Source organism: Sprattus sprattus, assembly GCF_963457725.1.
Source record: "Sprattus sprattus genome assembly, chromosome: 4".
In the NCBI taxonomy this organism is placed as follows: domain Eukaryota; kingdom Metazoa; phylum Chordata; class Actinopteri; order Clupeiformes; family Clupeidae; genus Sprattus; species Sprattus sprattus.
In genome coordinates, this window is record NC_137923.1 from 3,829,527 (window position 1) to 3,848,236 (window position 18,710).

The following is an 18,710-nucleotide window of genomic DNA, read 5'->3' on the forward strand; positions in this document are numbered from 1 at the left end:
GTTAATTAATATATTACTCTGACCTTTTATTTCTCATGTGGGGATTTACATTTTGACTGCTCACTTCTGGTCAATTTTAACCATACCGTATTGATGCTTCCATGTTTCAACATTCTGTGTTTTACCAAGGCACAAAGAATTTACCTAAGATTTCTATTTACCATTCTTTTATAATCAGTTTTTACTGTTCGTTGGCTTTTATTTAAAAAGAGGAGCAGTCCTTTTTTGAGGGATTCTTATTTATTGTTTCGGCCTGTTTTGGACTGATAATCAGGATGTGAATGTTTAGTGTTGTCTGTGCGCTAAGCTAAAATCAGATGGTACCAAAAGGGCGTGTAGAGAGAGAGAGAGAGATTAACCAAAGATAAAAAAAAAATTGTGAACTTGCACTATACAGACAAGAGGCCAAATGATACAGTTCTTAGCACACAGTCTTGAGCTCGCCCAACAAAGCTAAAGAACATCCCGGAACAGTTGAGAAATCACAAGTCTGACTGAAAACATTGTGACCCCTCGATTATGTCGTGTATGTAGATAGTGTTATGTGCACATAACTTATGCAATTTGCTTTTCACAATCTTCACAGATGTATTTATCTGCTGTGCATACAAAGGTGTCTCACTGCAGGCTTTGTCATAAGAGCTGTCTACCTCATGAACTGCCATTATGGTCGCCAGTTAATCAGCATTTGACTATGGATATGATGCATTTTTGGTTTAAATATATGAATGTATTAAAGTAACATTGAATTGAACGTAGGACAATGGTCTCATTTGATTTGTTCAACCTGTGCCGTAATATCCTAGATTTACACTGTGAGGGGCCTGTTTATTTGAAATGATGTCTTTTTATCTGCATAAATTGTCTCCCATCCTTGAAACCCTGTCATCTCCTTTACTGCCTTGTCTCCAGGTAACTGGCATTTCGTAAACCCGCAGTGATTCCATGACACTGCAGCTGTCTTCCCTGATACAGCTCAAGCTCTATTATAACGGTCTACTTCTCCCGCTCTCCCTCGGATCTGCTATATACTGCGGTCTGAACGTGCGTTTCTGTCTGCCTCTGACTTCCTCCTGTGAAAAGAGGAGGTGTGTCCACGATAAAGTGCCCTCCTATTGTCCTATTGTTGAGCCTTTTTATGCCGAAAATATGCTTAGCCGATGACCGCTGAAAAAGTGCTGGGATCCATCATTTCCACTAGACCTCTACTTTTCCAAACTTAGAAAGATTAGACTGGTGCCGTCTAAAGACCATGTTAATCTTGGGGACAGACTAGATTTTCCTTGATTTACAAGGTATTTAATGTTCACACATAAAAAAATAAATGAAGGTGTTTTTGAAACTGAGGCACAATGCAATCAGGTTGAGCGGTTAGACTTAGAGCAGACGTATCAGAAGAAAAAAGCTGTGCATTCTTCATACTTCTGTTTAACCTTCCTCCAGATCTGCTAGTGATGCGTGGGAGGGAGTTAAGTCAGTCATCCGTACTGCTCTGCAGTGACATCCACAGACATAGACGTGCCAGGTTCATTTAACTCTTCGCTAACAATTTCTGATCGCACATCCTCCATCATACAATAAACTGTTATATGCAAGATCACGTCTCTTTTACAGAAGCGGCAATCACTTTACCCTTATATTAAGCAGCCATACGGAGCTAGAAACATGCTATTGTTCTCGTCAAGCTGCAACTGTCACCTTTTCATTTCACGGCTGTAACTGGATTTTTTTTGGTGATGTGAGCTGCAGCACCGGTTCAGTGGAGTCACAGGACTGCAGGAAGAGTACATAACGGAGATGTGACATATCTGTGTCCTCTGAGACATATCTGCTGGTTGTCTTGGCAACACGACGCTAAATATATCAGTGGGAATGAGTTGAGTATTTGTATTTATATATTGATTTTATTTTTCTGGTGTGTTGAAAGTACCTGCTTAAAGTTATGGACGTTTCGGAAGCTTGAGCTCTGCTTTCGGCTGTGCCAGAGGAGGGGATATTAGGACAGTTCTCTGCTGACCTCAGGCCCCCTTGGTGAAGCCCTGTCAGGTCTATTTTAAGGCACGCAGCCGAGGAGCTGGATAAGAGCGCACCTGGAGGATGTCCCTTAACATGAGTGAGAGAGGACCTTCATTTTCAAACATACTGTGGGAAGGGTTGTTAGACAGACCGAGACTATGCCTCGCAGTACTGTTTGTATTATTGATTCCAGATGTCTGCATGGTTGTTGTGTACACTGCTGTGACATTCAGGCCAATATAGTGTCTCAGTAGTGTTTCTTTGCAGTGTTTAACAAGACTGCTATGAGAACTTGATCCTCTGTAGGATCCCCCACAAAGACTTTACTTTCACATTAATGCTATATTTATCAACATGTTTGGTATTTGGCTTTTGATTTCACTGGTGGACCCGATTTAAAATCATGGATTTACACAAGATATATCAGGATTATCTTTTAAGTTTAGAATCAGCTTCTCAGCCTCTCATGAATACAAATGGTTTAGCTTAGCTTAGATTTTCAGCAATCATTAGCTGAATCAGGCAGTAAGAAATGAGCTGTAACTGTACTTTGCACACAGTGACCTTTATTTCATTATGTGTATATTTGTCAACACATGTGACAGTGACCCTTATTTCATGGTGCTTGGATACACACAATGGGACCATATTTGCATTGGCAGAAGAAGAGCCAATGAGCATGTGTGTTACAAAGTCTGACCTTTCCTCCAGTTACTGCACCTTGCACACAAGCGCTCCAACCACCACTTACTAAAATCAGTTTGTTCCCATCTCCCCGTCCCTGCCATAAACATTACTGGGCGCACGCAACCATCTGTCTAAGAGCTCTGTGATGAGATTATATATTTATATTAGTGCGCTGGGACACCAGAACGTGGGAACTTGGCCAATCCGGCCTCTGAGCGTGCATTCCAGATGAGATTGAAGAAAAAAAGCACACACACACACACACACACACACACACACACACACACACACACACACACACAAACACACACAAACACACACAAACACACACAAACACACACACACACACAAACACACACACACACACAAACACACACACACACACACACACACACACACACACACACACACACACACACACACACACACACACATACACACACACACACACACACACACACACACACGTGCACTGTTGATGTGGCAGATGTGGGGCAAAGTGCTGGTGCTGAGACACACACGACGGGAGGCCATTAGCCTCAGATGTCCTCGCTGCACTTCCGCAGGATGAGCTATGTCCCTGGCGGACCTAATTCCCTGGGCCATCGGGGGTGGGGTGCTGGCGGCCCTCACATAAAACCCTAGGTGTCTCGCTTAGGAGGTCACCGTGTCCCCACGGCTCACAGCTGGCTCTGGGTTAAAGCCTCTTCGCCGGGTTCTTCCCGCTGGGATGAACGTGCTGTTGGACTCCACAAACCCATGATGGGTGGACTGAGAAGTTCATCAAAACCATTCCTGCTTTAACAGGTGCAAAGCCCCTCAAAACAATATGCTGTGCATATCCCACTTTCCACAGACAAATGGACACAAAACTGAATGCTTTAAAGACTTCATCGTTTATTTTAAGACATGGGCATATATGCACATGTGTATGTACACATACCCAGGCTACATATACAGTACATTTTAAATTCAAATCTTATTGCTGCACATGTTGAACAGAACATCCTTTTATGGATAAAAGGACAGAGATTTTGATGGAAAATGATGACCTTTGTGCTACAGGTTCTTAGATATGTACCATTAGTAATACGATTCAAGAGAATCTGGGCGGTGATGGCTCATGCTACTCAATAATCCAAAAGCTAAGAAGCAAGGTGAGATCCACAAGATCCACAAGGGAAAAGTCACAATCCTGCCAAGTTTGACAGTCACATATGCATGGCAAAGCAAATACATTTTTGAGTTGCGATCACAATTGGTTTAGCTTGGGAAAATAGCATCTATGTTACTGTTATTTCAACCTTACCCAGCTACAAACCCAAAGGATATTAATGAAGCTAGCATTAGGTTTAAGGCTTTGCCGACCTGTCAGCAAGGAGAAACGTATCTACTCATGTCATATTGATCTGTGGATTTATGGGGACTTTACAGCTGCAAAGTCAGTGTCTACGCTTGGAAGGTTTGAGGTATGGGGGCGCATAACTGAAGATAGTGCAATTAAACATTCCTTGTCAGTATTTAGTTCTATTCAAAATGCACTATACATTGAAAAGCTACTCAATGTCCACACAGCTTGAATGAGTGATGGAAAGTGCATGCATAATATATAGTGATCTATTAGATAAAACTTTGTTTTTCTTTTTAAAAAATAAGACATGGACCTACATGAGTTCATAAATCAAATCCCTGAGGGCTACAAAAGCTACTGTACAGACATAACGCAACAGACATAATTAGTTTAAGAACACACAGGGCCGAGAGTGGCTCTATGTGCACTTCTAAAATAGTCAATCCACAGGATGATTCCTCTCTGGTTGCCTCTGGATTTCTCTATCTAGGTCCTGCTCCTTTCCCCTGGTGTCTAAAGGTTCGTGTCCAATTAAGTTCAGTCTGATGTAACTGTAAAATTCAGCTGGTTCTGATATCATCAAACAGTTGGTTTGTATCTCTTTTGAGAATCTTCGCCCATAGCTATTAAAGGCATAAATGGGAACACTAAAAAGGCGCCAAAATGGAAACCAGAATGGAAAAAGACTCTCAACACATGATGAATGAACACATGTTGAAATGCACAAGTGAACAAAGGAACGACAATTAAAAACAACAAAAACAAACAACAACAACAAAGAAGAAACCGCATGAACTCTTTTAAACACAATGTGCCCTTAGAAAAATGCTCTGTTCTTGGAAATGTACATTTTTTGCTCATTGCAGAGGGGAATGGGAGGAGGAGGTGCTGTTCCCGGAGAATGGGAGGAGAGAGGAGGTGCTGTTCCCGGAGAATGGGAGGAGGTGCTGTTCTTGGAGAATGGGAGGAGAGAGGAGGTGCTGTTCCCGCAGAATGGAAGAGGAGAGTGGAGGTGCTGTTCCCGGAGAATGGGAGGAGCAAGGAGGTGCTGTTCCCGGAGAATGGGAGGAGAGTGTTGGTGCTGTTCCCGGAGAATGGGAGAGGAGAGAGGAGGTGCTGTTCCCGGAGAATGGGAGGAGAGAGGAGGTGCTGTTCCCGGAGAATGGGAGGAGAGAGGAGGTGCTGTTCCTGGAGAATGGGAGGAGAGTGTTGGTGCTGTTCCCGGAGAATGTGAGGAGAGAGGAGGTGCTGTTGCTGGGACCCAGGTGTTAGAGGTCTCTCAAGTTGCCACCGTGCTCGACGACGGCCTTGGCAAACTGCCTGAACACACGATCCATGTAAGTGCTCTGGCGGGGCCACATGCCCTCCAGGAAGCCGATGTGGCCCCCGTGACAGGTGATCAGGAGGGCCAGGTTAGGGTTCTGCTTCACCGCCTCCACTGGAATGGCTGGAGAGGGCAGAAAATCTATCAGATGCAATCCAACAATAAAAAGGCAGGTGCATTAAGCACCTGGAGGAATTGGAAATGGTGATGCTTCAGAGACTAATGTAGTTTAAAAAAAAAGCAGAAAAAGATTTAGAAAAAACACGTTAAGAAATCTTCGCACAATTGGTTATTTGCTGTATCTACTGAGAATCTCCAGCAGTGGGGTTTAGAATTGTCATCACCAACTGTTTAAACCACCATCCATGACAGTGGTTCCTTATTGTATTACATGTCCTAGCAAGATACACCATACAGCAGCCTCAATGTCTCAAAGAACAGCCCAGTAGTGTGATGTGATCGACAGTGCAAACATGAGGCACTTGGCGTCTCACCATGGTTTGGGGAAAAGACATCATCAGCTGCATTCAGACACAGCATTGGCACCTGCACTGACTTCAGCCTGTGGATGGGACTGGCATCTCTGTAGTAGTCATCATTGGTTGGGTAGCCAAACATTCTGGAGGTGAACCGCTCATCAAACTCTCGTATAGTCTTGGCCTGTGAGCATCACGAGAGAGAGAGAGGGAGAGAGGGAGAGAGAGAGAGAGAGAGACAGACAGACAGAGAGAGAGAGAGAAAGAGAGAGCATTTGGTTGATAGTGCGAACAGAGCTCAAGAGTGTGCAGAAGGGTTAAAAGGGTTCATGCATTGCCACATGTAAAAAATGTAGCATTTAGAAAAAACAAGATTATTGTTTCAGCTGATGATCAGCATGTCATCACTGTTAGCCATGGAGAGCCTCATGCTCTAGTTCCTGCTAGGTTAAGAAGATTCTGTGTTAAAAACATTATTGCACACTTCCCAGATCCTCTCCCAAGAGAAAGCGCGAACATGTTCTAGTATTCTTCACAAGCCCTGGCATCCCACTGTCTCTCCAGATATAGGCATGGGAAAAGGTTATGTAATCATCTATTGTTATAGCTTTTCCTCCTCTCTGTATTGATTCTCTGAAGATTGCTATAATAAATGTAGTTTATACATAAATTCACTTATAAATGGAGGTAAATCCAACAAGTTTTGGTGCAAATGATTTCTTTTGTGAGGGTGCCACTAGATTACAAAAAACAAATGTTCAGGCATATGATGCCATCCACGCAGTGTTTAGGTAACACGTCACGTAGCATAGGTATTCATGATACATTCTTCACAATTAGATATAAATGTCTGTAATGAATGACTGAAAATTATATTTTTTTGTATAAATCTTCATTCAGTGACAGTTCAGAGGGCTTACGTTAAATATTATAGTGTCTTCCAAATGTGTTTTAAAGCCCTATGAACACATTCATGATGCACTATGGTTAACTCTTGTAGATAACATATTACAAACATGGCTGATTAAGCAGAGAAAAGAGACAATACTTACCCTCATTACATGATCAATATCATAATGCTTCTCAAAAACAGGTCGGTGGCTGTGAAACAGAAGACATCTTGTGTAAGCCAAAACCATCAGCACTTCACTGGTATATAATAGGCACAGATATCCAGATGAGTAACCAGGCCGACCCACACCACACCACGGCTCAGGGCCAGGTCACAGTAAGCTTAGCTACAGCTTATCTGGAGTGACCCCCTGCCCTGCTGCATGTAAAAGCACAAGCACAGACACACACACACACACACACATGCATACACACACACACACACACACACACATTCACAAACACCCCCACACTAATACTGACCGATCCACGGAAGCCTGCAGGCAACTGGTGAGGTAGGAGTTGAAGAGGAATCTGTCGAGGGGCTTTTCTAGTGAAGCGGTGCACTCAAACACATCCCAGCCAGCTGAGAAAACTACAACTCCCTTCAAACAGGTCTCTCGTCCCTTGCGGCCCAAGTAGTTGGCCAACATCATCCTATGCACAGAGAGAACCCAAAAAAGAAGCCAAGTTCACCATGACTGATGTTTTAAGGCCAGTGTTTTGAGGGTTATAGAACAAATGCCTGAGTCCATGCGGAAAAGTCCATGACGTTCACATTTCTGAGACCGGAGGAGTTGCTGAGTAACGATAAAAAAATAAACTTTTATCTCTTGAAGGCTCTTGAAGTGTTCAGTTCTACTGCCTCAGGTCACTTAAGTTTGGGCTTGACAAAACTGATAGACTCTGTGCGCCTCTTAATTTTTGGAGCCCACTACCACTAGCCATGGCAATAATAACTGGAAGACAAGATTTTTTGGCAATCTATCTCCTGAAGAATAAGGTGCTGAGATAGAGACTCTTACCCCCCCATAGACACCCCAGCAGCCATGATGGGGGCATTTGAATGCAGTCGATTGAGGTGACCGATGACCATCTCCAAGTCCTCTGTATTGGCTGCACAGTAAGTCCTTGGGGTCTGAAGAAAGACAAGAGCAGATATATATGACATCCACTCTCTACCGAGAGTTCATCATGCAGACCTGATTGCCTTTGCTCAAGCATTTGTTTGAAATCTCAACCTTTGCAGTAAGTGTAAACAGGCCTCTAACGGGTGTGCTCTATTGCAATAATTACAGTCAGTTAATTTAACTTAATTCAACAACTACCGTACCGTCTTACCACTTCATCCAATTAAACCTTAATTTGAGAACAATAATATGACAATCAAATCAAATCATTCTAGTAGGCATATCTTACAAGTTGTTTAATATATGTGTATGAATCTGATAAACGGCTGCATTACTCTAACCTCTATAGGTATCCTCTCAGCACTGGTGCAACAGTGTACATTTATTAAATGACAGACTCTTACACGTCATGAAAGGAAACACAACTAGATATTATTCAGCTCCTTTTAAACATGCAATGCTATGAAAATCAGGATGTCATGCAAATACTGTACCTAGTAGCAAAGACTAGTAGCCACATGAGTAATAAAGGCTACCATAGGCAAATACCTAGTAGCACAGACTAGTGAAAAGAGTTTCAAAACATCCTGCAAAAGAAACCATCTCTTTAACTTTGATTTGGAACTCATGACCAAGCTACTGTTTTACAGGCATTAACAAAGTCACTGATTATTTTTTGGATATGGAAACAAATAGTTGAGGAATACTGCTACTTGAATCAGCTGATGTTAAATATATTTTATTTTGGAGAAAAAAGGCTACGATTAGTCATACAACAATTACACATTATCACATTACATTTTTAAATAGGGGCAAGAAGCCTTCTATCCCACATGCCTATTAATAGGACATCTCCAACATGAATACAATTAAGCCAATGAATCACAGACCATAGCTGAGGAATGCCTGTCTACATACGCCATGTCTGAGGAGGACACAGCACGTCCCAGATCTCACAGGGTAAACCCCAATGACGTCAACACGCATCCCCATTTTAGCTCCAGCTTGATCACAGATTAGCCTCTGTTAAACACAATGCTCCATGTCCAAAGTAACTGGCCTAGTTTGGAGGCACACAGGCCCACTGAACTCACTAGTGTTTATGGGTGAAGTTTCTGGAGCCCGACTAGAGTCTGCTGAGAGTTCCAATCTAAGGCCAACAAAGGAGGTCTGATGCAACAGTTTAAAAGGAAATGCTCCGGCCCTGGAAATCTGTTGAATGGAAGTTCACATTAGCAACCAGGTCATTAGGCATCCAGTGCTCCTGCAACCTTCCTTCTGAGCTGCCATAACTGCCTGCATGAACGGGCAAGCACAATGTTTGGTGGCCCAACTATAGGCTTTTCAATTGAACACATTTACCCTTCAATGGAAGCCTTACTGAAAAGACGCGGATTGATTGTGATTTAGTACAGGCAGCATTTCAGCCGCTGTCCTCAAATCATGTCCAGTTTTCTGGAATGAGGCTAGCAGCCCACTGTCCTGTGTTAACAATAGGGCGCATTCACAGTGAGCGATGGCAGAAATACCAGTCACAACAGCCTGTGAATGTTAACTTGTGTTGAAAAGCACTTAAAGAGTTCTGCTGAGTCACATAGAAATAAAGATACACTGAACATCCTTTCCAAAGGAAAAAAATACATACAAAAATCAGTTTTGATGCAGCACAGTCATTCAAATCTTTTAAAATAGTTTTATTAAACTGTACTCAAGTACACTTAAAATGACATGAGAATGGCTTATCTGTTTTAAAGTGATACTTCACTATGACTGCTCCCACATTAATTGGGCTTATGGAACCATTGGTACTGATCTTAAGTCCGGGTAGTTCTAGTAGGACACTGTCCTCAGCTGTGACCACATACTCAACAGTGTCATTGTCCAATGCAAGCTGTAGTTGACCTAATGTGGACAATTATTCATTGTTGGGTTGAGGGAGCAGGGGGTCAGCTCATGAACAAGCCTGCTGTGCAGACTTGGAGCTTAAACCTCCCTGCTGTTCTCATTTCAACTTCAATGTCTAATGGAATGTAGATCTATGACCACAATTTTAGAAAGGTCAAATACAACCGAGATCCAATAGAGTATAAAAATAAAAATACAAACGATGTATAAGGACTGTACTGTGCAGTGCTCTAAGTGAATACATTTGGCTCTTACAAGAGCTCTAGTAACATGGACAGAGCAGCACACAGGAAATCAATAGATTATCACTGTTACTGTGCACAAACCAGAACCTGGACATACTGTAGATGTTCAGTTACTTGGTTAAATATTGATGCCTGTCCTCTTCCTAACCACGAATGCATTTTACATCATCTATCTCCTACTTACCACCCATGGTGCTTTTTGTATTGCACTTCCAGTGATGTGTATCTGTGTTGGCCATATCGGTATATGGCTATATGTGGATCTGATCAGCTTGTTAAAACCACTTACAGTGCATTTACAGGACAAACTAAGGGCAACTGCCACACATAATAGATAGATTATCTGTTAGCCTGGAAAGACTAAATTGAATTTGTCTGTAAAGGACAAAGCAAAGAATACATTTCCTTCACAGCCTTAGGTCTTTTGGGGTGAGTAGACAAATTCTTCTTTTGAGATTATGTGTTCTATAGCAGTGGTTCCCAAACTTTTCTGGCTCACGGCACCTCTAAACATACAGTATCTCTCTCCATCCACGGCACCCCTATTTTTTATGTCATATTTGTACTTTATGCCATTTGATTTAACCTTGTGATATGTTGAATACGCTATAACTGCTTTTATTAAAGGCATTACATTGAAAAGGTGAGGTTTATCTCATTTTTGTTAAATTCAAATGAACCACTCTCTTTAATTCAACTCATATAATATAACTTTTTAATAAATAGTGAACAGAATATGAACAGACAACGTCAGTTTCTCTCACAACTACAGCCGCGGAAAAAATTAAGAGACCACTTCAAAATTATCAGTTTCTCTGGTTTTACTATTTATTGGTATGTGTTAAAGTAAAATGTACATTTTAGTTTTATTCTATAACCTACTGGCAACATTCCTACCAAATTTCAAATAAAAATATTGTCATTTAGATCATTTATTTGCAGAAAAATGACAATTGGTCAAAATAGCAAAAATGATGCAGTGTCTTCAGATCTCGAATAATGCAAAGAAAACAAGCTCATATTCATTTTTAAACTACACAATACTAATGCTTACACTTAGGAAGAGTTCAGAAATCAATATTTGGTGGAATAAACTTGATTTAAAATCACAACTTTCATGTGTCTTGGCATGCTCTCCACCAGTCTTTCACATTGCCGTTGGGTGACTTTATGCTACTCCTGGCGCAAGAATTCAAGCAGCTCGGCTTCTTTTCATGGCTTGTGACCATCCATCTTCCTCTTGATCACATTTCAGAGGTTTTTTATAGGATTCAGGTCTCAAAATTGGGCTGGCCATGACAGGGTCCTGATCTGGTGGTACTCCATCCACACCTTTACTGGCCTGGCTGTGTGGCATGGAGCATTGCCCTGCTGGAAAAAAACACTTCTCAGAGTTGGGGAACATTGTCAGAGCAAAAGGAAGCAAGTTTTTCTTCCGGGACAACGTTGTACTTTGCCTGGCTGAGGTTTGTAAAAGACCATAAGGATTGAAAAAAGTGGACTGGAGGGTCTTCTAGTTCGTCTTCTCTGATGAGTCCAATTTTCAGCTTTGCCCAACACATGGTCGTCTGATGGTTAGACGGAGACCTGGAGAGGCCTACAAGCCAGAGAGTCTTGCACCTACTGTGAAATCGGACTCATCAGAGAAGACGAACTTAGAAGAACCTCCAGTCCACTTTTTCAATCCTTATGGTCTTTTACAAACCTCAGCCAGGCAAAGTACAACGTTGTCCCGGAAGAAAAACTTGCTCCCTTTTGCTCTGACAATGTTCCCCAACTCTGAGAAGTGTTTTTTCCAGCAGGGCAATGCTCCATGCCACACAGCCAGGCCAGTAAAGGTGTGGATGGAGTATCACCAGATCAGGACCCTGTCATGGCCAGCCCAATTTCGAGACCTGAATCCCATAAAAAAAACTCTGAAATGTGATCAAGAGGAAGCTGGATGGTCACAAGCCATGTAAAGAAGCCGAGCTGCTTGAATTCTTGCGCCAGGAGTAGCATAAAGTCACCCAACGGCAATGTGAAAGACTGGTGGAGAGCATGCCAAGACACATGAAAGTTGTGATTTTAAATCAAGGTTATTCCACCACATATTGATTTCTGAACTCTTCCTAAGTGTAAGCATTAGTATTGTGTAGTTTAAAAATGAATATGAGCTTGTTTTCTTTGCATTATTCGAGATCTGAAGACACTGCATCATTTTTGCTATTTTGACCAATTGTCATTTTTCTGCAAATAAATGATCTAAATGACAATATTTTTATTTGAAATTTGGTAGGAATGTTGCCAGTAGGTTATAGAATAAAACTAAAATGTACATTTTACTTTAACACATACCAATAAATAGTAAAACCAGAGAAACTGATAATTTTGAAGTGGTCTCTTAATTTTTTCCGCGGCTGTATATCACAGCCAAAATGAGTATGGGTAATAATCGAGAAATTAGCTGGCAGTAACAAAACATAGCAGAAACAAACCCTTATACAAAAAGCTTTACCAATATAAAGTTCACAAAAATAAAGTTATTCTCATCTCTACAGACAACTTAGCAACTTAATGGGACACATGTGCCTGTCTCTGACTGCAGAGTTTGTAAATGCGAGGAGGGATCGTTGACAGTAACACAGAGGTCCTGTTCAACTGACAGCCTTTGCCTCAGGTGTAGGAGGGATTGTGGACAGTGCAACACGGAGGTCCTGTTCAACTGACAGCCTCAGGTGTTGCACTGTCCACAATCCCTCCTCCCATTAACAAACTCTGCAGTCAAAGACGGGCACATGTGTCCCATTAAGTTTAGCATGGTTGTCCACTTCTTTGCAAATTAAAGTTCTCTGTAAATTTGTCCTCATCCACATATCTCTTGTTAGTGATCAGCTGGCAAAGGCCACTAGCATCGTCTATTTGAAGCGCAAAAGTCCCCCTTAGCCGTAGTTTCTCACTCAGTACAGATTCCATGTTCTCCGACATATCATCAATGCAACGTTTGATCGTGTTATCAGAGAGGGGGATTTTTTTTCGGAAGTGTATGCTTTTTAGATTTAGCAAGCAACTCGGCACCTAAAAAACTAGCCTTTTGTGCCTTTTCAGACACATGCACGGTAGAAAGCGTTCGCTCTGTGTGATATTCTGTGTTTTAAGTCTTTCAAAATATTCAATGTCTTTGTTCTTGTGTGTCGGGTGCTTGGTCTCCAGGTGCCTTGCCAACTTGCTAGGCACCATGGATTGGCTGCATTAGCCAACGTCTCCCTGCAGAACAGGCATACTAGTGTGGGGCACGTCACCTCGCCACACTGAACCCATACTGGAGGTGTGGGTCGTTATAATGGCTCACTTTTCTATTTGATGAATTCGATTCCGATGTCTGTTACTGTGGAGGTGGATGCACTCTCTTTAAAAACGTATCCATTGCGCCTACCTGCACTCCTCCATCTGCTGTCAATACGGAATAACGAACGAAGTCAACAAGAGAGCTGTGGTTGATGTTACGCCCTGAATCAACTGTTAACTGTAGCCTATTGTTGTCTGTGCTGCAAATACATTTTTTAATTGATGTAATTACAATTTTTTAAATGTCAAGCCTTGGGCCATTCCGCGGCACCCCTGAGCATGCGTCAAGGCACCCACTTTGAAAACCCCTGTTCTATAGTATTGTAATACCACATGGTACAAGCGTTTTCCCACTTTTTTAGAGTCAAAACTGTTTCACCGCCACCACTACAAAGATTGACAGCCAGCCCCTTGAGATCATAGTAACATATTAAGGCTGGCCAACGTCCTAAATAACTAATTGCTAGAGGTACAAGGTTCCACTTTATTGTGCATCACTCAATCCTAAAATTTAATATGGGGCTTAATCCAAGACCAAATTAATTTTTTAAGGGACTAGACTTTCTTTTGTGGTCTTTCTGATTGTAATGTTAAGTCAAATGTATGTTTTTTGTATTTCGTCCTAATTTTGAATTCTATGTGTTGCTGCAAATAGAGCTGTTGGGATGCCTGAAAAGTATTATCATCATCATCATCACAAGGCAAAGTCAACCACAGATGTATTGCTTATTCTGTGATAAAACTGTCTACACATTAACTGCTGACCCCAGGCTTCACTGAGGAAGAGCACTGATGTGTCAGGGAAAAATCTATTGGAAGAATTAAGACATCCTGCTGTTTCAGTCTTTCTTAAGACCACGAACCAGCCAATAAGCTTCATCTTTGTATTTCCTTTGAACACATAGTATATGTGAAACTTGGTTTCCGGACAACTCTTCTATTTTCTCTGAGTATTATAATAATCATACCCATGTATCTTTATATCCAGGTTTGTTTCAACTTATTGTGTACATACCTGTAAATGTCTTATGTATGACATATATGGATATTTCATTGCCATGCTACAAGGTCAGACCTCTTTGTCAATCATAGAGAGACAGAGAGATCCCTGATATAAACCCACTCATATTTACCCACAACATCAAGTTCTTACCAAGAGCTTCTCTCCAGAGACTCCTCTGTTGTTGAACACCACACATCTGAAACATGAGACAAAGACCACATGTGTGGGACACACATATCTGACACAGCATTACTAACTTATTACAGTGATAACAATGGAGGCTAGCAAGGCCAAGAATTATCAGTGTTATTTGGTCACACATTTTGAGTTCAATGACCTCTCAATGACCTCTTGTGCAACAAGGTTTGTTGTAGTGACTTGAGTAATAAGACAATTAGTAAAAGACTATGATGTGATTAGGTGTTGATGGAATACATATTTAGTCCTGGAATCATTCTCGTCATGCATCAGTTTAAAACAGTGAGGGCTGTGCCATCATAGGATCACATGTCAGCGGTTATCAGAGAGTGGCAGCCTCCATTTATCTGTGTTATCTGGGGCCAATGCAGAGAGAGGGGGGCTGCTTTCTCTGCAGTGAGGGGAAGCTTTTCTTACTAAGCTGCAAAGCTGGTTTTAAGTGTGAGCTGTAATTCATTAGGTCCAGAGAGGGAAAAAGAGAAGGTGCTGAGCTAGCCTCTCCGACTCTGACTCTGACTCTCTCTTTCTCTCTCTAACTCTCTCTGACTTTCTCTCACACTCTCTAACTCTGTGACTATCTCTCACTCTCTCTCTCTCTCTCTCTCTCTCTTTCTCTCTATCTCTCTATCACTCCCATCGCTGCTCTCCTTCATGTGAAGAAGAATGAGGTCCCTCTCATCCGGGGAGGAAAAGTGCATCTCTCTGCAGCCCTGCCGATTTGTGCCCAGCTCAGCTCTTTAGCCCAGCGTAGCACTGCAATGATGAATGCAGACCATATGTACAGACGTCTACGCAGTAGAAATACCATTAGAAATTATCTTACTGGATTAGTAAATCTCCCTGTGTATTAGGTGAGCATGGACTCACCTTTTGGTTATTATGTTAAAATTCTTTCATAAATGAGTATAACACATGCATTGTAAAAAGATGTAACAAAACTAGATGAGTAAGCTTTAAAATTGCATTGATTAGTCAAAAATGAATGATGTCATCATTGTTCGGGGGTGGGGGTGGAGGTGGGGTTGGGGTGGGGTTCTGGGTCCTAGACACCCACCTATAACCCAGATCACGGCTCTGCTGGACCATGTGGAGGATGTAGGACTCTCGGCTGGTGCCGGTCAGGCCTGGAAGCAGTAGGATGGTGGGCCGCATGGACGCGTCGGGGTAAGGAGCGCTCTCATCGTTGTCGACCCAATCCAAAGAAATCTGGCCTCCATCTGGAGCCCTAATCAGCTCACTGCAGACATCCAGGACACACAGATAAAGCCTCGCATAGCCTTGCAGCGGCCCACTACACACAGATTAAGCCTGGCATAGCCTTGCAGTGCCCCACTACACACTCCCTAAGCGACTGCTGCTAGCTATAAAGACAGGCGGTTAGAATGTTTTCAAATGAGAGTGACGGATTGGGACAGTTACTAATGAGCAATTATGATTCATGCATTACTGCCATACGTCCCAGAAAGCTCTAATGCACTGCATTATGCCATGAGCTCTTGCCATGTCAACAAGGCAATGTTAATGGAAATATTTTGCACAGCACACACACATTTTTTGGGGAACAAAAAAACATTATAAAAGTTGATTGTGAACACTGCAATTCTTAGGTTGAAATCAAATCAGTTTTGTGCTTGGACAGCAATGCCTGTGCATCTCCCCAGTCCCCTCACCCCCTATTCCAAGGAAATGCAATCAGGCAAAGGCTAAATCCCAGCTGACTGGGTTATTTCCCCTGTGCCTGTCTCTCATTTCCCCATAAGACTTATACAGTGAGTCCGTGGCAGAATGCGACTTTGCACCTTCTATGGTAGCCTGGCTAAAGCTGAGGCAGCGGCATGAAATTTCAGAGGCTCCATTAAATATGTAGCTGGGGTCAGTCTGCACAGTGGCTGCCAACCGCCCGTGCCACCAACAGCGCCCTACTCTCCCAGTTAGAGGAGGACCTTTTAATAGTCATGTAAGGTCCCCCAATTTTGACAGGGTGAGCAAGATTGGAACACAGCTCACGTGTTTTCCGAGACACACACACACACAGGACCCCACAGTCCCCACAGTCCCAGCGCTGCAAAGTGCAGTGACCACCCACGAGTCTCAATTTCACATGCCAGCCTGCGAAACTACAGAGCTCAGACAGCCTCTTGCGTGCTGAGACAAGGTCATGAAATCAGTTGTGAGAGTAAGGAGTGCACATTGTGTGTTGCCCATGTGTAAATATGCAACATGGCAGGGTTCAGCTGCTGATTCACTCGCAGTCAGAACATATATATGATCACGCATCAGAGACTTAATATGTAGGTCACAAAATCGTCTTTGTGAGCAACTGTCTCATTTGTCCAGAGCACCTCCGAAAATGGAAGTGTGTTGATGTGTAAGGATCATTTTTGGTAAAGTCAATTCAATTACAGTGTGGTTGGCTTGGTAAATAATCAGGAGTCTATAACGACTGCATCATCGTCACCTCTGGACACATGAAATGACAAACTAAACTGTTAGGTCTGTGAAAACACACCCATATTCACTTTCCACTGACCTCATCAGTAAGGGATAGACTAGCATAAGTAATTCACCCAAATGCATTAATTAACGTTTGACCATAAAACACAGTAATCTTCCCAGGAATGTTCTGTAGAAACCCGGAGTGCTTGATCCTACAGTTAAACACAAAAGGCTCCCTTCATCTCTTAGCTAAGCCCTGGCTGAGAACAACCAGAAATATTGTGCTTGTGGGTGCTTAAAGCATCCGTAACTCTGTACCTTGACCTCACCTTCTCCATTAAACAAAGCTCAGGCTATAGGCCGTTGTTGCATTGCACCATCAGAAGCCAGGTAATTCAGCCAGGTGACATAACACTGGAACAGCTGCACGTGCACATTTATCTTCCCTGAGGGGTCCCGAGGGGTCACATGTTAGCTATTTAAAGCCTATTAACTTATGGCCTGGTGTTCTTGGAGTGTCAGGTGTGATGACGATCAAGGCACTACAACACAACTGAAAGTATTGCCATTCTGATGCTGTTCACTGACCAAAAAATTCAACTGAGTGTAAAGAGAGAATTCATTCTGATGCAACTGCTATTAACACCTACCAACACCTTGACTAGAACTCTTTCTATAACAACCACTACCACATTACTACAGTAACTATAACACATTTATTATAAATAGAAAAATGTAGCGAATGGTCTTACTTCCGATAGCTGACCCCAGGTTTTGCTGTGACAAAGGGTCTAAGCAGCGTCTGAACCCGGCTCTCCCAGCACCAGAAGGTGGGGTAGTAAGTCTCTGACACCACAGGGCATTGTTCCTTCAGGAATGTGTTGAACTTTTCTCCACCGACAACAAGCTTTGGCTTCTGTGAAACAAACAGAACATAAAGTCTATTGTTAGTTTTGAGTATACACAGCCATGGGAGAAGACAGACAACCCAAAAGAACCAGAGTCAGTGCAGATGTTCTCCCACGCTCCATTTTTGGACTGCAGGCAATTGTCCGCATATGGGTAAAACTCTGTTTTTACTTAGTCTAAAACAAACCTACCACAGATTTCCATTTTAATTTACGAATTGACTAGACTGGAACTTTCACTGTTTTTCAAATAACGAAAGGACACAAAACGAATAAGGCTTATACAGCCTATCCAATAGCTTATATAAGCTCTAATACTACAACCAGTAAAAACTGTGGAAATCACATGCAAAACATAAAACAGCGACATATGTTATCGAGATGTTAGTTACAAATGTATTTATCAAAACCAGCAGTTATATCATCATTAAGATTAAAACCAATTCAGGACCAAGGACAGTAAACATTTCCTGTCAGATGGGTCCCGAATGCCGATGAATGCAGCAAACCATCGCAGTGGAATCGCATTCGTTATGAAATGCAGCAATGTCTACTTTTTATGTTTTTAGTTCTACTGAAATGATTAGGTTAGTTATAACGGTGGATTGATCCATTCTCCGAAAAAGCGTCTCACTGCCACCCTACCTTTGCTACAGAGATCAAGTAGTAGCAGGCATACGCTGCGCTGAAGCCGAGCACCAGTGACAATCCTACTCCAGAACCGAAAAGCCCAACTTTAACTTGGTTTTCCAGATAATGTGACAGATCCCTGGTCAAAACATTGAAATTGAGCTCCAGTGAGATCATTGCCAG

The 18,710-nt window shown here is 42.3% G+C and overlaps 1 protein-coding gene across 1 annotated transcript; it reads right to left on the bottom strand.

The window, feature by feature from the left end:
* Positions 1-5,322: 5,322 nt before the first annotated feature.
* Positions 5,323-18,710, bottom strand: abhd3 (abhydrolase domain containing 3, phospholipase; the record flags this gene model as incomplete). Its single annotated transcript, XM_080837503.1, has 9 exons — positions 18,543-18,710; positions 17,742-17,905; positions 15,608-15,790; positions 14,506-14,551; positions 7,771-7,883; positions 7,229-7,402; positions 6,907-6,955; positions 5,873-6,038; positions 5,323-5,501 (listed from the first exon to the last, which is right to left on the bottom strand). The coding sequence occupies exons 1-9, from the start codon at positions 18,702-18,704 to the stop codon at positions 5,323-5,325; spliced, it is 1,236 nt and encodes a 411-aa protein (XP_080693629.1). The 5' UTR covers positions 18,705-18,710.